This window comes from Oncorhynchus nerka, linkage group LG18 (assembly GCF_034236695.1).
Source record: "Oncorhynchus nerka isolate Pitt River linkage group LG18, Oner_Uvic_2.0, whole genome shotgun sequence".
Lineage (NCBI taxonomy): Eukaryota > Metazoa > Chordata > Actinopteri > Salmoniformes > Salmonidae > Oncorhynchus > Oncorhynchus nerka.
Genome location: NC_088413.1, coordinates 43550664 through 43570647, shown reverse-complemented (window position 1 = coordinate 43570647; position 19984 = coordinate 43550664). Strand labels below are relative to the sequence as shown.

Sequence of the window (19984 nt, the reverse complement as noted above, 5' to 3'; positions counted from 1 at the left end):
GTCCTCGCACAATACCCCAAGCAATTAAGATAAATTCTGTAATGATTTTGTTACTTCATCTTCAGTTTCATTTAACAGCAGGGTAAAAAAAGGGAAATTGTGTGCTTACGGCCTAATTGTACAGTCAATAGAATAAAAAGCATGAAAAGGTTTTGAAAAATCCTACAAAGAGATTGGAACTTGAAGGCAGGGTAATAGTGAAGAAGGCATGTTTAGTATTTATGCACATGGGAGATGAAAAGAGGGACTTTCAAGACATTGCTATTACTCAGCATGAAAAGTAGGGCATACAGGAAAAATGTGTGTTAGTTATTGTTCTTAACTGTGCTCTCTCTCTCTCTTTATCTATGTCTCTCTCTCTCCCTCTTGTGTGTGTGTGTGTGTGTCTGTGTGTGTGTGAGAGAGAGAGAGAGAGAGAGAGAGAGAGAGAGAGAGAGAGAGAGAGGTGTGTATGTGAGAATGAGAGAGGGGAATATCTAACCTCTGTGTGTACTGGATGTGTGTGTGGATGTGTGGATGTGCACTTGCACGAAGGTGTGTTGGTTTATTTTTTGTCCACGCTGCACACACACCTTATCAGCAGCCCTAAACAAAATGGTATTGATAAATGTAGGTAGGCTATAATCACCTGCCAATGTACCATTCAGGAAGCCTCTATACCAAAACAGCATATTTGGATACAGCTTCAAGTAAGGCCTAATCACACCTAAAGTTCACATTTCCACATCCGCATAACAGCTCAGTAATGCTTACCAAAATGTTGGGGAAATGTGTGGAACTTTTCCTTGATAATGCCTGATGAACAATACATATTATTAGTTGACATAATCGTCTTTTATTGAGTTGCACCAAGTTCATCAATCTAACTACTGTGTTGAATATTCATTAACAGTGAAGTTATTATGATAAACAGTTTTATATAAACGTTGAGCTTGTTTTTTGAATTATATGCAGTATAGATCATCATTTTATTATGACGTATACAGTAAGTGCTTTGAATTTGTCTAGGAAATGGGAAATGAACACGTCGCTTGCTTTTGACGTATTCGAACGATGTGCTTATTTTTAGGCCTGACCGATTTATCTGAAAAAATATCTATGAGCTTTTGTGAAAAATAACAGAAGTGATTTGCAAATACTAGTGCATTAAACCCCCCAAAATGTATTTCACATAATTACAACAATAAACATAGTTAAATTCCTATAAATCTAGCTGTTGTACAGAACTCATGACTTCAACCCCCATAATGCATATGGGCTTTAGTTTAATCGAAACTATAAACAAGTGACGGCTTGAGAGGTCGAAGCGAGAAACCGGTTGAATGACAGCACGGCTGTACGTTTGGCTGTGATTAAGGTAAAACATCTTACCGACATACAAAGTACTGGTTTTCAGTTATCCGATAGCTAGTTATGAATTATATTATTTCACCTCACGTATATGTTTGTTAGAACAGTGCTAGCTGTCTTGTTCCCTAACGCATGCTACAAAACGTCTTGCATAAGTGAATGCCATACTCTGCGTCTCACCACAGCCACTGTTTCATTATATTACACAGAAACCGATACTGGAAGTATTGAAATGTTCATTGATGTAGTCGATAGACTATATAGCTGTGGCTCAGGTTGGTGCTGCAGTCATTTTCTGCGTGACTGTGACCAGTGATGTAGCTAGTGGTAAAAAAAAGGTTGGTAAACTATCAACTCGATATAAAAACGAACAACTACCGATATAAACCAAGACATTACTTTTTAAATTTTTTAATGTTTGATTGCACGGATATTTTGTTGTTGTTGCTGTGTATGTGTTGCTTTACTGTCCAAATCAAATGCCTGGATAGCCTCTCTGTCTGCTTGTTTTCGCTCTTGCTTTGCTTACTGCATTACAGCCTGCCTCTGCCTCACCAGCCTGGTCTCAGAGCATTTTGTATTATTCTGTATGTAAATCCGAGCCACTCCATTTAGTATGATATGTTACGTTTCGTATGGTATGTATTAATTTGTGGATGTCCGTCACCCATTTTGTATGTTACGAATTGCAATTTGTATTATGTTACGAATTTGATAAACATAATACTGTATGTTACAAATTTGCAAAATGTATGGTATGTTACGAATTCTAGCTAAGTGGCTAACGTTAGCCTACCAGACGAAGTTAAATAACTTCTATGCTCGCTTTCAAGGCAAGTAATACTGAAACATGCATGTTCTGGACGACTGTGATCACGCTCTCCGCAGCCGATGCGAGTAAGACCTTTAAAACAGGTCAACATTCACAAGGCCACAGGGCCAGATGGATTACCAGGACGTGTACTCTGAGCACGGACATTTTCAAGCTGTCCCTGATTGAATCTGTATTACCAACATGTTTCAAGCAGACCACCATAGTCCCTGTGCCCAAGAACACTAAGTTAACCTGCCAAAATGACTACTGACCTGTAGCACGACTACGACCCGTAGCATCTGTAGCCATGAAGTGCTTTGAAAGGCTGGTCATGGCTCACATCAACACCATTATCCCAGAAAACCGAGACCCACTTTGCAAACCTCCCCAACAGATCCACAGATGATGCAATCTCTATTGCATTCCACACTGCCTTTCCCACCTGGACAAAAGGAACACCTATGTGAGAATGCTATTAATTGACTACAGCTCAGCGTTCAACACCATAGTGCCCTCAAAGCTCATCACTAAGCTAAAGACCCTGGGACTAAACACCTCCCTCTGCAACTGGATCCTGGACATCCTGACGGCCGCCCCCAGGTGGTGAGGGTAGGTAATAACACATCTGCCACGCTGATCCTCAACAAGGGGGCCCCTGAGGGGTGCCTGCTCAGTTCACTCCTGTACTCCCTGTTCACTCATGACTGCATCTCCAGGCAAGACTCCAACACCGTTAAGTTTGCCGATGACACAACAATAAGACCGTCTATAGGGAGGAGTTCAGAGGCCTAGCAGTGTGGTGCCAGGATAACAACCTTGACCTCAACGTGATCAAGACAAATTAGATGATTGTGGACTACTGGAAAAGGATGACTGAGAATGCCCCCTATTGACAGGGCTGTAGGGGAGCAGGTTGAGTGCTTCAAGATCCTTGGTGTCCACATCACCAACAAACTGTCATGGTCCCAACATGCCAAGACAGTCAAAGGGCATGACAACCTATTCCCCCACAGGATATTGAGAAGATTTGGCATGGGTCCAAAGATCCTGACTGGTTGCGTCACTGCCTAGTATGGCAACTGGTCGGCCTTTGACCGCAAGGCACTACAGAGGTTAGTGCGTACGGCCATGTACATCACTGAGGCCAAGCTTCCTGCCATCCAGGACCTTTATACCAGGCGGTGTCAGAGGAAGGCCCTAAAAATTGTCAGACTCCAGCCACTCTGGTTATAGACTGTTCTGTCTGCTTACACATGGCAAGCGGTACTGGATCGCGAAATCTATGTCCGGAAGGCTTCTTTACAGCTTCTACCCCCAAGCCACAAGATAGAGTTCCTCTGTCCAGTGTCTGTGTTCTTTTGCCCATCTTTTCTTTTTATTGGCCAGTCTGAGATATTTTTCTTTGCAACTCTGCCTAGAAGGCCAGGGTAGCCTAGTGGTTAGGGCGTTGGACTAGTTACCAGAAGGTTGCAAGTTCAAATCCCTGAGCTGACAAAGTACAAATCTGTCATTCTGCCCCTGAACAGGCAGTTAACCCACTGTTCCTAGGCCTTCATTGAAAATAAGAATTTGTTCTTAACTGACTTGCCTAGTTAAAGGTAAAATAAAAATAAATCCCGGAGTCGCCTCTTCACTGTTGAAATTGAGACTGGTGTTTTGCAGGTACTATTTAATGACGGTGCCAGTTGAGGACTTGTGAGGTGTCTGTTTCTCAAACTAGACACTAATGTACTTGTCCTCTTGCTCAGTTGTGCACCGGGGCCTCTCACTCTTTCTATTCTGGTTACAGCCAGTTTGCGCTGTTCTGTGAAGGGAGTAGTACACAGCGCTGTACGAGATCTTCAGGTTCTTGGCAATTTCTCGCATGGAATAGCCTTCTATTCTAAGAACAAGAATAGACTGACGAGTTTAAAAAGTAAGTACTATGTTTCTGGCCATTTTGAGCCTGTAATCGAACCCACAAATGCTGATGCTCCAGATACTGAACTCGTCTAAAGAAGGCCAGTTTTATTGCTTCTTTAATCAGAAACAAGTTTTCAGCTGTGCTAACATAATTGCAAAAGGGTTTTCTAATGAACAATTAGCCTTTTTAAGATTATAAACTTGGATTAGCTAACACAACGTGCCATTGGAACACAGGAGTGATGGTTGCTGATGATGGGCCTCTGTACGCCTGTGAAGATATTGTAGCCGTTTCCAGCTACAATAGTCAATTACAACATTAACAATGTCTGAACTGTATTTCTGATCATTTTGATGTTATTTTAATGGACAAAATGTGCTTTTCAAAAACAAGGACATTTCAGAGTGACCCCAAACATCTATGTGTACATGCATACAGTTGAAGTAAGAAGTTTACATACACCTTAGCCAAATACATTTAAACTCAGTTTTTCACAATTCCTGACATTTTTAATCCTATTAAAAATTCCAGGTCTTAGGTCAGTTAGGATCCCCACTTTATTTTAAGAATGTGAAATGTCAGAATAATTGTAGAGATTTATTTCAGCTTGTATTTCTTTCATCACATTCCACGTGGGTCAGAAGTTTACATGCACTCAATTACATTTACATTTAAGTCATTTAGCAGACGCTCTTATCCAGAGCGACTTACAAATTGGTGCGTTCACCTTAAGACATCCAGTGGAACAGCCACTTTACAATAGTGCATCTAAATCTTTTAAGGGGGGGGAGGGTGAGAAGGATTACTTTATCCTATCCTAGGTATTCCTGAAAGAGGTGGGGTTTCAGGTGTCTCCGGAAGGTGGTGATTGACTCCGCTGTCCTGGCGTCATGAGGGAGTTTGTTCCACCATTGGGGGGCCAGAGCAGCGAACAGTTTTGACTGGGCTGCGCGGGAACTGTACTTCCTCAGTGGTAGGGAGGCGAGCAGGCCAGAGGTGGATGAACGCAGTGCCCTTGTTTGGGTGTAGGGCCTGATCAGAGCCTGGAGGTACTGAGGTGCCGTTCCCCTCACAGCTCCGTAGGCAAGCACCATGGTCTTGTAGCGGATGCGAGCTTCAACTGGAAGCCAGTGGAGAGAGCGGAGGAGCGGGGTGACGTGAGAGAACTTGGGAAGGTTGAACACCAGACGGGCTGCGGCGTTCTGGATGAGTTGTAGGGGTTTTATGGCACAGGCAGGGAGCCCAGCCAACAGCGAGTTGCAGTAATCCAGACGGGAGATGACAAGTGCCTGGATTAGGACCTGCGCTGCTTCCTGTGTGAGGCAGGGTCGTACTCTGCGGATGTTGTAGAGCATGAACCTACAAGAACGGGCCACCGCCTTGATGTTAGTTGAGAACGACAGGGTGTTGTCCAGGATCACGCCAAGGTTCTTAGCGCTCTGGGAGGAGGACACAATGGAGTTGTCAACCGTGATGGCGAGATCATGGAACGGGCAGTCCTTCCCCGGGAGGAAGAGCAGCTCCGTCTTGCCGAGGTTCAGCTTGAGGTGGTGATCCTCAAGAACAACAATTATTACTTGGTAGCATTGCCTTTAAATTGTTTAAACTTGGGTCAAATTTTTCAGGTAGCCCTAAAAAAGATCCCCACAATAAGTTGGGTAAATGTTGGCCCATTCCTCCTTCAGAGCTGGTGTAACTGAGTCAGGTTTGTAGGCCTACTTGCTCGCACACGCTTTTTTCCCTTTCAGTTCTGCCCACACATTTTCTATAGGTTTGAGGTCAGAGCTTTGTGTTGGCCACTCCAATACCTTGACTTTGTCCTTAAGCCATTTTATCACAGCTTTAGAAGTATGCTTGGGGTCATTGTTCATTTGGAAGACCCATTTGCGACCAAGCTTTAAATTCCTGACTGATGTCTTGAGATGTTGCTTCAATATATCCATGTAATATCCCTCCCTCATGATGCCATCTATTTTGTGAAGTGCACCAGTCCCTCCTGCAGAAAAGCACCCCCACAACATGATGCCGCCACCCCCATGCTTCACGGTTGGGATGGTGTTCTTTGGCTTGCAAGCCTCCTCCAAACATAACGATGGTCATTATGGCCAAGCATTTCAAATTTTGTTTCATCAGACCAGAGGACATTTCTCCAAAAAAGTACAACCTTTGTCCCCATGTGCAGTTGCAAACCGTAGTCTGGCTTTTTATGTGACGGTTTTGGAGTAGTGGCTTCTTCCTTGCTGAGCGGCCTTTTAGGTAATATGGGTAAAGATACTTTTTTACCTGTTTCCTCCTGCATCTTCACAAGGTTCTTTGCTGTTGTTCTGGGATTGATATACACTTCGCACCAAATTACGTTCATCTCTAGGATACAGAACGCCTCTCCTTCCTAAGCGGTATGATGGCGCGTGGTCCCATGGTGTTTATACTTGCGTACTATTGTTTGTACAGATGAAGGTGGTACCTTCAGGCGTTTGGAAATTGCTCCCGTGGATGAACCAGACTTGGAGAGGTCTACAATTTGTTTTCTTTGGTCGTGGCTGATTTCTTTTGATTTTCCCATGATGTCAAGCAAAGAGGCACTGAGTTTGAAGTTAGGCCTTGAAATACATCCACAGGTACACCTCAAATAGGCTAATTGACATCATTTCAGTCAATCAGAAGCTTCTAAAGCCATTACATAATTTTCTGGAATTTTCCAAGTTGTTCAAAGGCACAGCCAACTTTGTATGTAAACTTCTGACCCACTGGAATTGTGATACAGTGGAATAATCTGTCTGTAAACAATTGTTGGAAAAATGACTTGTGTCATGCCCAAAGTAGATGTCCCAACCGACTTGCCAAAACTATAGTTTGTTAACAAGGAATTTGTGGAGTGGTTGAAAAATGAGTTTTAATGACTCCAACCTAAGTGTATGTAAACTTCCGACTTCAACTGTGTTTACAGTGGGGCAAAAAAGTTTAGTCCGCCACCAATTGTGCAAGTTCTCCCACTTAAAAAGATGAGGCCTGTAATTCTCATCATAGGTACACTTCAACTATGACACACAAAATGAGAAAAAAAATCCAGAAAATCACATTGTAGGATTTTTAATGAATTTATTTGCAAATTATGGTGGAAAATTTGTATTTGGTCACCTACAAACAAGCAAGATGTCTGGCTCTCACAGACCTGTAACTTCTTCTTTAAGAGGCTCCTCTGTCCTCCACTCATTACCTGTATTAATGGCACCTGTTTGAACTTGTTATCAGTATAAAAGACACCTGTCCACAACCTCAAACAGTCACACTCCAAACTCTACTATGGCCAAGACCAAAGAGCTGTCAAAGGACACCAGAAACAAAATTGTAGACCTGCACCAGGCTGGGAAGACTGAATCTGCAATCGGTACGCAGCTTGGTTAGAAGAAATCAACTGTGGGAGCAATTATTAGGAAATGGAAGACATACAAGACCACTGATAATCTCCCTCGATCTGGGGCTCCACGCAAGATCTCACCCCGTGGGGTCAAAATGATCACAAGCAAAAATCCCAGAACCACACGGGGGACCTCGTGAATGACCTGCAGAGATCTGGGACCAAAGTAACACAACCTACCATCAGTAACACACTACACCGCCAGGGACTCAAATCCTGCAGTGCCAGACGTGTCCCCCTGCTTAAGCCAGTACATGTCCAGGCCCGTCTGAAGTTTGCTAGAGACCATTTGGATGATCCAGAAGAAGATTTGTGAGAATGTCATATGGTCAGATGAAACTAAAATAGAACTTTTTGGTAAAAACTCAACTCTATGTGTTTGGAGGACAAAGAATGCTGAGTTGCATCCAAAGAACACCATACCTACTGTGAAGCGTGGGGGTGGAAACATCATGCTTTGGTGCTGTTTTTCTGCAAAGGAACCAGGACGACTGATCCGTGTCAAGGAAAGAATGAATGGGGCCATGCATCGTGAGATTTTGAGTAAAAACCTCCTTCCATCAGCAAGGGCATTGAAGATGAAACGTGGCTGGGTCTTTCAGCATGACAATGATCCCAAACACACCGCCCGGGCAACGAAAGAGTGGCTTCATAAGAAGCATTTCAAGGTCCTGGAGTGGCCTAGCCAGTCTCCAGGTCTCAACCCCATAGAAAATCTTTGGAGGGAGTTGAAAGTCCGTGTTGTCCAGCAACAGCCCCAAAAATTCACTGCTCTAGAGGAGATCTGCATGGAGGAATGGGCCAAAATACCAGCAACAGTGTGTGAAAACCTTGTGAAGACTTACAGAAAACGTTTGACCTCTGTCATTGCCAACAAAGGGTAAATAACAAAGTATTGAGAAACTTTTGATATTGACCAAATACTTATTTTCCACCATAATTTGCAAATAAATCATTAAAAATCCTAATGTGATTTTCTGGATTTTTTTTTCTCATTTTGTCTGTCATAGTTGAAGTGTACCTATGATGAAAATTACAGGCCTCATCTTTTTAAGTGGGAGAACTTGCACAATTGGTGGCTGACTAAATACTTTTTTGCCCCACTGTATGTATATAGATACAGTGGGGAGAAGAACTAATTGATACACTGCCGATTTTTTTTTAAATATTTTTTTTTAGGTTTTCCTACTTAAAAAGCATGTAGAGGTCTGTAATTTATCATAGGTACACTTCAACTGTGAGAGACGGAATCTAAAACAAAAATTCCAGAAAATCATAGTATGATTTTTAAGTAATTAATTTGCAAGTATTTTGATCACCTACCAACTAAGAAGGATTCCGGCTCTCACAGACCTGTTAGTTTTTCTTTAAGGAACCCTCCTGTTCTCCACTCCACCTGTATTAATAACTGCACCTGTTTGAACTCGTTACCTGTATAAAAGACACCTGTCCACACACTCAATCAAACAGACTCCAACCTCTCCACAGTGGCCAAGACAAGAGAGCTGTGTAAGGACATCAGGGCTAAAATTGTAGACCTGCACAAGGCTGGGATGGGCTACAGGACAATGGGCAAGCAGCTTGGTGAGAAGGCAACAACTGTTGGCGCAGTTATTAGAAAATGGAAGAAGTTCAAGATGACGGTCAATCACCCTCGGTCTTGGGCTCCATGCAAGATCTCACCTCGTGGGGCATGATCATGAGAAAGGTGAGGGATCAGCCCAGAACTACATGGCAGGACCTGGTCAATGACCTGAAGAGAGCTGGGACCACAGTCTCAAAGAAAACCATTAGTAACACACTACGCCGTCATGGATTAAAATCCTGCAGCACACGCAAGGTCCCCCTGCTCAAGCCAGCGCATGTCCAAGCCCGTCTGAAGTTTGCCAATGATCATCTGGATGATCCAGAGGAGGAATGGGAGAAAGGTCATGTGGTCTGATGAGACAAAAATAGAGCTTTTTGGTCTAAACTCCACTCGCCGTGTTTGGTGAGAACACCATCCCAACCGTGAAGCATGGAGGTGGAAACATCATTCTTTGGGGATGCTTTACTGCAAAGGGGACAGGACGACTGCACCGTATTGAGGGGAGGATGGATGGGGCCATGTATCGCAAGATCTTGGCCAACAACCTCCTTCCCTCAGTAAGAGCATTAAAGATGGGTCGTGGCTGGGTCTTCCAGCATGACAAAGACCCGAAACACACAGCCAGGGCAACTAAGGAGTGGCTCCGTAAGAAGCATCTCAAGGTCCTGGAGTGGCCAAGCCAGTCTCCAGACCTGAACCCAATAGAACATCTTTGGAGGGAGCTGAAAGTCCGTATTGCCCAGCGACAGCCCCGAAACCTGAAGGATCTGGAGAAGGTCTGTATGGAGGAGTGGGCCAAAATCCCTGCTGCAGTGTGTGCAAACCTGGTCAAGAACTACAGGAAACGTATGATCTCTGTAATTGCAAACAGGTTTCTGTACCAAATATTAAGTTCTGCTCTTCTGATGTATCAAATACTTATGTAATGCAATAAAATGCAAATGAATTACTTAATCATACAATTTTGATTTTCTGGATTTTTTTTTAGATTCCGTCTCTCACAGTTGAAGTGTACCTATGATAAAAATTACAGACCTGTACATGCTTTGTAAGTAGGAAACACTGCTGATTTCGCAGGTTATCAAATACTTGTTCTCCCCACTGTAGATTGAGACATATATATATATATATATATGTTGGCTGGGCTCCCTGCCTGTGCCATTAAACCCCTACAACTCATCCAGAACGCCGCAGCCCGTCTGGTGTTCAACCTTCCCAAGTTCTCTCACGTCACCCCGCTCCTCCGCTCTCTCCACTGGCTTCCAGTTGAAGCTCGCATCCGCTACAAGACCATGGTGCTTGCCTACGGAGCTGTGAGGGGAACGGCACCTCAGTACCTCCAGGCTCTGATCAGGCCCTACACCCAAACAAGGGCACTGCGTTCATCCACCTCTGGCCTGCTCGCCTCCCTACCACTGAGGAAGTACAGTTCCCGCGCAGCCCAGTCAAAACTGTTCGCTGCTCTGGCCCCCCAATGGTGGAACAAACTCCCTCATGACGCCAGGACAGCGGAGTCAATCACCACCTTCCGGAGACACCTGAAACCCCACCTCTTTCAGGAATACCTAGGATAGGATAAAGTAATCCTTCTCACCCCCTTAAAAGATTTAGATGCACTATTGTAAAGTGGCTGTTCCACTGGATGTCTTAAGGTGAACGCACCAATTTGTAAGTCGCTCTGGATAAGAGCGTCTGCTAAATGACTTAAATGTTAAATGTAAATATATATATATATATATATATATATATATATATATATATATATATATATATATATTATTAGTTCATTGGCCTGGGCTATTATTTTCATTCAAGAAGTAGCTAGTCATTTCGGTCATTTGTGTGTTATGAAAATAGATTCTGCTAATGTCTTCGGTCGCATAACATAAAATGCATTTCATGCCATTTTAAATGGCTAACATATTTTCCCCTATTTGGTGAAATTCTAAAAACAGCTCTTCCCAACTGTAGGCTGTCACTTCGCAAATGCAATTTCATAGAAGCATGCAATGTTTTATTATTACCGAGTGGCTGCGGATCAGAAAAATCTATCGAAATGTAGCTTCTGCGCATATTCTATACTTTATATGTGTGGAGAACGGGCTACTCAGGCTAATGGTGATCGTTTTAATGAAGTTAGATCAAAGCAGAGTCTATATTTGCAAGATCACATTCTGTATTCTACAGAAGCCAAAATATTACAGCATCGTGTAATGTTACTGTTTGACAACCATCTGCTCTAAAACTCGCTCACTTTATATCAACCTGAAACAACAGTGTAGGATACTTAAAACTAAGATTTAAATGAATATCGGCATGAAACTGATTTCAGATCAATGATTGGTATGCAGATGCTGCATGGATGTTTTACTGTTAAAACTGTACAGAACTAATATAATGACAAACGCCAAGAGTTCTGCTGACCACACCCCCTTGGTTTGAAGCAATTGAAATGGTAAAACCAGCCTATTTCCCAGAGACATGCAATTTCACCCTTGAGGAGGTAGATAATGTGTTGATTTCCCTACCAAACAAGGCAAGTGAATCCGATGGTGTCACTTATGAGTTTTTTTAAAGGCCACACGGCCCCAGTCCTCCCATGCCCTCATGCATATCTTCAATGCCTGTCTGATTAATGGAAAGGTACCCGACTCATGTGTGGGTGCTGTTATCCACGGAATACTAAAAAACATTCAATGTTCCAGATGATCCATCTATACTGAACAATAATATAAATCCAACGATTTCAAAGATTTGACTGAATTACAGTTCATAGAAGGGAAGTGTGATCCCGCAGGGGAAGAAGCTGAGTGTAGAGTTCCTGGGCTGGCGTTGTTACAACGTGGCCTGCGGTTATGGGGCCAGTTGGACGTACTTCCAATTTCTCTAAAGTGACATTGGAGTTGGGTTATGGTAGAGAAATGAACATTACATTCTCTGGCAACAGCTCTGTTGGACATTCCTGCAGTCCGCATGCCAATTGTACTCTCCCTCAACTTGAGATATCTGTGGCATTGGGTTGTGTGACACAACTGGCCTTTTATTGTCCGCAGCACAAGGTGCACCTGTAACGATCATGCTGTTTAATCAGATTCTTGTTATGCCATACATGTCCGGTGGATGGATTATTTTGGCAAAGAAGAAATGTGCACAAGAAAATAAATAAGCTTTTTTAAAAATGGGACCAACACGAAACATGTTGCATTTATATTTTTGTTCTGTATACATGGAGAGACAATTCCCTCTTTCCCTTTGTCTGTAAAGTGTTCATGAAATGCTTGCTCGCCCACATACTACCATGGCTGTTAGATACAGGCATTCTCTCCCAAACAAAAGGCATATACATACAGACAGACAGACGGCATGAATGAGCATGTTTTCTGCATAAAAACTGGAATTGCTGTCTCAAAGCATGAACTGATAAGCCCCCAACACTAGTGTTCTCTCTGCATGAAACATACAGCTATCATGAATGTAAGTTAAATGTTGCTAGCGGGGGGGGCTTGTCCATGAGTATTCAACCAGACTTGAAATGATTGACATTTCCCCTCTGCCTGTGGTCATGAAGCTAGACGCTGTGAGAGAGGTGGCCTAGCAAAGATTCAACATCTGCTTGCCAATGTGCTTATACCAAGTAGGTTCTGAGTGAAATTTAATAACAAAATCATTCAAGTGGTGAGAAAGTGGCTATGCTTAAACACGCACACCACACATGACGTTACACTGCTACCAGACTGACTCACCTGTTGAACATGCTCAACAGAAACGATGCGCCAGTTTGGGACTTAGCCAGAGCCTCCCTCCTCCTGGACCAACAGAAGTGGAATGTGCCACTGACAATGAGGACAGCTTCCTGGGCTTCAGGAGGAACACCAATTGGACACTTGTGCTGCTGCCTTTGGAGTCTGGTCAGACTGGCCGGACCCGTGCAACCGGAGCTCAGATGGGCATGGACTGATACGCAAACTGAGCCAGTGACTGCCTCTGATGCAGTTGTGGCAGACCCCTGTGTTGTGGAGGCTTCTGTCACCAATGACGGAACATCTCCTCCTACATCAAGGAAAACACTCCTCGGTATCAGACGGATGCAGCTATGGCAACACTGGCCTAAGTATGCAGGGGAAACTTGCTGCTCCAGACTGCTGACACTTCTGTCTCCCATTCCATGTACTGTACCATAATGCTTCCATTGGCGAGGACATTCTCACCTCTACTGTTAAGCTGAGACTGCAATTTCAACCAACAAAATATAACCTAGCACTCTTGTACCCTGCAAACCATGACCCATTTTGTGTTCTTCATGAGTCAAATGCAATGGAGTTTGTTTCCCTTGTTGTGAATGGTTACTGTTCATACAGTGTGTTGTACATTGTTAGACATGACTGCCTTGTCGACCTGATAGACAGCGAGGTGAGACTGGTAGTCTCACCAACAGCACACATTTATAAATATTCTTGTGGTTAAGAGGATGGTTTGATGTTGCTGATTTGTTTTCCTGTGTGCCAAATATGCCAGAGGGAGGTGTTCATTTTGGAAGTGGCTGCTCATTTGATGGCTGCATGGAGCAGGTCTTTGTCGACAAGTTTCTTAAATACCAGCCCCTTGTGGCACGCTTGGACAGCCTCGGGTGTAGGTGCAAGCTGGTTGCACCGATATTTGGACACGTACATTGGCTTACAGTGTGTGGCCTCCAGATTGCGGGGCTACCAAAAACTAAGGCTGCTCTGTTTCATCTTTTGTGGGCACCCTTAGCTGTTTGGAGAAGGTGGTGCTTTTTGTACCCTTGACTGCTATGCATACAGGGACATTTGGAATGTTTTGGATCCTTTAAAAAAAATATAAATTTGAGTAATGGATTCAAATAAAGTATTTAAAATGTGCGTGCACAACATAAGCCTGTCGTCATGCTTGTGTGTCTTCCATATGTCACTCAATGCCAGCCTGTGACTATTGCACTGGAGTTGTTAAAGAAATCTATGATTTAAATGCAGTAGCTGCTACATTCAGTGACGGTATTGAAGACTGTCCTCTTCAAGCAACGGTAGTTAAATACTTGAGTATTATATAATATTTAGAAACACCACTTTGCATCCTGTTTTCATATCTCCCCACCGAGTCTTTTTAAAAGCTACTTTACATGAAAGTACCCTTTTAGTGTTTGAAACTTTTGTACGCGCTATTTGTTTATTAGTTGAACGATTGAAAGTGCAAAGAGTTTGGATATGGTTTATATACAGTAAATACTGAACAAAAATATAAATGCAACAATTTCAAATATTATATTGAGTTACAGTTCATATGAGAAAATCAGTCAATTGAAAAATTAATTAATCTATGGATTTGACATGACTGGGAAAACAGATGCATAAAATGGGCCTCAGAATCTCATCACAGTATTTCTGTGTGTTCAAATTTCCATTGATAAAATGCAATTGTGTTCGTTGTCTGTAGCTTTTGCCTGCCCATACCATAACCCCACCGTCACCATGGGGCACTCTGTTCACAACGTTGATAATCCGCAAACCGCTAGCCCACACGATGCAATTACACGTGGTCTGCGGCTGTGAGGCCGGGTTGGACAAACTGCCAAATTTTCTGAAAGGATGTTGGAGGCAGCTTATGGTAGAGAAATTAACATTAAGTTCTTTGGCAACCGCTTTGGTGAACATTCCTGCAGTCAGCATGCCAATTGCACGCTCCCTCAAGTTGAGACTTCTGTTGTGTGACAACACACATTTTAGAGAGGCCTTTTATTCTCCCAAGCACAAGGGGCACCTGTGTATTGATCATGCTGTTTAATCAGCTTCTTGATATGCCACAACTGTCAGGTGGCTGGATTATCTTGGCAAAGGATAAATGCTCACTAACAGGGATGTAAAACAAATTTGCTTTTCGTATGTTAGGAACATTTCTGGGTTCTTTTTATTTCAGCTCATGGGACCAACACTTTACATGTTGCATTTATACTTTTGTTCAGTGTGTACTTCATCAACTGTATTTCTTTATTATTAGTTGAGTATACCAGAGTGTAATATTGTTGGACCATATTTTCCTCGCTCCCCCAGTGCCTCCAATGGCTGGCCGGCTGCTGAAAGTGACGTCTGTTGCAACGGCAGTGGTGGCGTCGTCAGGCTTCTACCTCTACAACAGCAAACAACTGGACCCCAATGACATCAGCCTGGTCCGCTTCGGGCGGGCCGCAGCTACGGTCAGTACATAACCACAACCACACAGACCCTACTGTAGAGCCACAGCACATAACCATGAGTACACAAACACATCAGTCTGGTCAGTATAGTATACCAACCACACAAACTAGGGTTGTAACGGTACATGTATTCGTACCGGACCGTTCTGTATGGGGACCTCGGTTTATACATAGAAAAAAACTAGACCTATAGGTTATGTCTCCGCGGCAGTGTATGCCTCTTGAGCGAATCTGAGCTGAAAAAACATTAAGGTCTATTCAGTTAAAACCAAATAGAACCTATGCGCACGTTGCAATTAAATTCCAATCTTAATTGGCTCATTTCAAATGCTCCTTTTGTGAAGAGCAGCCGGGAATAGTTCTGTACAATGGTGAGTGGTGGGGTCGATAAGCCAATGGCATTCTCCATTGTTTAAATCTCCAGTTTGGGAACAATTTGGCTTCCAAGTATATGACAATGGGGATGGACAGAGACTATTTAGCCACTGCTCAAAAATAATACAGTGCATTTGGAAAATATTCAGACCGTTTGCCTTTTTTCCCCACATTTTGTTACATTGCAGCCTTTTTCTAAAATTGATTAAATGCACAATTTTCCTCATCAATCTACACACAATACCCCATAATGACAAAGCGAAAACAGGTTTTTCCTAAATGTTTGCAAATGTATAAAAAATAGAAAAACAGGCGGCCTCTCGAGTGGCTGCATCGCAGTGCTAGCTGTGCCACTAGAGATCCTTGTTCGAGTCCAGGCTCTGTCACAGCCGGCCGCGACCGGGAGACAATCGACCTTCACCTCTCCTGAGTCTGTACGGGAGTTGCAGCGACGGGACAAGACCGTAACTACCACTTGGATACCACGAAATTGAAAAAAAAAAATGAAATGCAGAAATTCCTTTTTACATAAGTTTTCAGACCCTTTGTTTTGAAACTCAATTGAACTCTGGTGCATCCTGTTGCCATTGATCGTCCTTGAGATGTTTCTTTGACTTGATTGGAGTCCAACTGTGGTAAATTCAATTGATTGGACATGATTTGGAAAGGCACACACCTGTCAATATAAGGTCCCACAGTTGACCGTGCATGTCAGAGCAAAAACCAAGCCATGAGGTCGAAGGAATTGCCCGTAGAGCTCCGAGACAGGATTGTGTCGAGGCACAGATTGGGAGAAGGGTACCAAACAATTTCTGCAGCATCTTAGGTCCCCAAGAACACAGTGGCCTCCATCATTCTTAAATAGATTAAGTTTAGAACCACCAAAACTCTTTCTAGAGCTGGCCGCCCTGCTAAACTGAGCAATTGGGGGAGAAGGACCTTGGTCAGGGAGGTGACCAAGAACCCGATGGTCATTCTGACCGAGCTCCAGAGTTCCTCTGTGGCGATGGGAGAAACTTCCAGAAGGACAACCATCTCTGCAGCACTCCAACAATCAGGCCTTTTTGGTAGTGGCCAGATGGAAGTCACTCAGTAAAAGGCACATGACAGCCCGCTTGGAGTTTGCCAATAGGCACCTAAAGACTCTCAGACCATGAGAAACAAGATTCGTTGGTCTAATGAAACCAAGATTGAACTCTTTGGGCTGAATGCGAAGCCTCACTTCTGGAGGAAACCTTGCACCCTCCCTAAGGTAATGCGTGGTGGCAGCATCATGCTGTGGGACTAGTAAGGATAGAAGGAAAGATGAATGGAGCAAAGTACAGAGAGATCCTTGATAACCTGCTCCAGAGCGCACAGGACCCCAAACTGGGCGAAGGTTCACCTTCCAACAGGACAACAAACCTAAGCACACAGCCAAGACAACGCAGGAGTGGCTTCGGGACAAAACTCGGAATGTCCTTGAGTTACCCGGACCCAATCTAACATCTCTGGAGAGTCCTCTGTGTGCAGCAACACTCCCCATCCAGAGCTTGAGAGGATCTGCAGAGAAGAATGGGAGAAACTCTCCAAATACAGGTGTGCCAAGCTGTGTCATACCCAATAAGACTCTAGGCGTAATCGCTGCCAAAGGTGCTTCAACAAAGTACTAAGTAAAGGGTCTGAATACTTATGTAAATGTAATATTTTATTTGGAAAATAATCACTGATTCTTTTTGAGGATATTTTTGAGAATATTTTCAGCCTCCTGATTTAGTGTTCTGCTGCTGACTGATGTCGTAAACCACCAGCATACCACCCTGCATCCCACTGCTGGCTTGCCTCTGCTGGTGAACAGTGTTAGTCCCTGGATGGGAGAACAGATACCGCTGGAAGAGGTGTTGAGGGCCAGTAGGAGGCACTCTTTTCCCAATGCCCTTTGTTGGGTGCCATGTTTCTGATGGAACGTTAAACGGGTGACCTGACTGTGGTCACTAAAGATCACTTATTGTAAGGGTAGGAGTGTTAACCCCAGTGTCCTGGCTAAATTCCCAATGTAGCCCTTATACCATCACGGTCACCTAATCATCCCCAGCTTCCGATTGGCTCATTCATCCCCCGTAACTATTCCCCAGGCCGTTGCTGGAAATGAGAATGTGTTCTCAGTGAACGTACCTAGGTAAATAAGGGTAAAATAAAAAAATGTTATGAACTCCTCAATGCCATCAAATGAATCCCAGAACATATTCCAGTCTGTGCTAACGAAACAGTCCTGTAGCTTAGCATTCACTACCTGTTTTTGCTTGAATGCAGGAATCAGGAGGATAGAGTTATGTTTAGATTTGCCAATTGGAGGGCAAGGGAGAGCTTTGTGTTTCTGTGTATGGAGTAAAGGCCATCCAGAGTTTTTTTTTCACCTCTCGCTGCACAGGTGGCATGCTGGTAGAAATGAGGTAAGACTGATTTCATTTTTCCTGCATTAAAATCTCCAGCCACTAGGAGCGCTGCCTCTGGATGAGCATTTTCTTGTTTGCTTATTGCCCTATATAGTTCATTGAGTGCAGTCTTCGTGCCAGCATCGGGTTGTGTTGATAAACCGGATATGCTCCCTTTCTCCATGGTTGAGAAGAGTAGAGGGTTTCTGCACCTCATGAAAGTTTTCAAACCATGTTACGATCTTTGCCCATTTCAGCAAACTGGTAGTACCCGCTCTATATAAGCAAGCTAAAGCCGAAGTTGTACAACCCACACAATGAATTGGCCAATGCACCGCACCATGTGTTGTGCTTATTACAGATGGATGGACCTCCAGGGCTACAGAGAGCTACTTAAAGGCCCCCACCAGAGGGCAATGTCGCCCCTAATTCAACTAAATTCCAATCCTATATGAGAAATTGTCCTTTAGGTTCCACCTCCAAAGAATGACGCGGGCTGATAATGCATATTCACAAATTGGGGTGGGAACTTTTGGGGTGATTTCCAAATTTATTTATAAAGCCCTTCGTACATCAGCAGATATCTCAAAGTGCTGTACAGAAACCCAGCCTAAAACTCCAAACAGCAAGCAATGCAGGTGTAGAAGCACGGTGGCTAGGAAAAACTCCCTAGAAAGGCCAAAACCTAGGAAGAAACCTAGAGAGGAACCAGGCTGTGAGGGGTGGCCAGTCCTCTTCTGGCTGTGCCGGGTGGAGATTATAACAGAACATGGCCAAGATGTTCAAATGTTCATAAATGACCAGCATGGTCAAATAATAATAATCACAGTAGTTGTCGAGGGTGCAACCCCAGACAGGAAGATCACATCAGTGACTCAACCCACTCAAGTGACGCACCCCTCCTAGGGACGGCATGAAAGAGCACCAGTAAGCCAGTGACTCAGCCCTTGTAATAGGGTTAGAGGCAGAGAATCCCAGTGGAGAGAGGGGAACCGACAAGACAGCAAGGGCGGTTCGTTGCTCCAGAGCCTTTCCTTTCACCTTCACACCCCTGGGCCAGACTACACTCAATCAAATCACTGAAGAGATGAGTCTTCAGTGAAGACTTAAAGGTTGAGACCTAGTTTGCGTCTCTCACATGGGTAGGCAGACCATTCCATAAAAATGGAGCTCTATAGGAGAAAGCCCTGCCTCAAAATATTTGCTGGGGGCCACATGGAGTGGGTAAATAACAAGTAGGGCACTGACAGCTGTTAGTGTAGCTAGCTAGCATGCTAACATGTAGGGAAAACTTTGCCACAGATGGATATGGGAAACCAGTATCTCCAAAGTGATGCCATCTTTCATAAATTGCGACCATGAATCTGCCCTAGAAATAGAAGGAAGAAGGTGAAGCTTTGGTAATATGGATAACATGGTTCTCACAGCTAGGCGACCTGACATGACAGGCTACGATGACCTCGCTCATGATGCAGGCTGCAGATGATCTGCAAAAACACCCTGAGCGCATCGGACACAAAACACTAATACTTGATGGAACAGCACAAACTAGATAAACAAACAAGTCTTTCACGGGTGCCTTTCCATTATAGGATAGACACTTGTGATTTCTACTAGCTGCACCAATGAAAGCAGTGGAGCGGGGTCAAAACCATTCATCTTCGGGGGGAGCGGGGTTCCAAAATGCAATCATGTCACATGCAATTTTACCATATATAAAATTGTCATATACACTTCTTATCCCTTGCGCAAATAGCCTAAAGCTATGTCTGTCCGGAGCTCAATGGAACGGGGAACTCTTAGGCCCACCCCGACTATTTTACAGTGTTGCATTTTTGCTAGCACAAACTTCAGGCCCTGACCGAAGTTAATATTTTATACAGTGTTGCAAGGTCCTTGCTGACAGGCCATGAG

General features: G+C 43.8%; 1 protein-coding gene across 2 annotated transcripts in view; it reads left to right on the top strand.

Moving 5' to 3' along the window:
• The first annotated feature begins 1253 nt into the window (after positions 1-1253).
• adck1 (aarF domain containing kinase 1) overlaps positions 1254-19984 on the top strand; it is a 179502-nt gene continuing 160771 nt past the window's right edge. For both annotated transcript variants that reach the window (XM_029687485.2, XM_029687486.2), the window contains exons 1-2: positions 1254-1357; positions 15139-15281. In XM_029687485.2, coding sequence (XP_029543345.1) covers positions 15147-15281 — 135 coding nt within the window. In that variant the 5' untranslated portion in view covers positions 1254-1357; positions 15139-15146. The remainder of the gene's footprint in view (positions 1358-15138; positions 15282-19984) is intronic.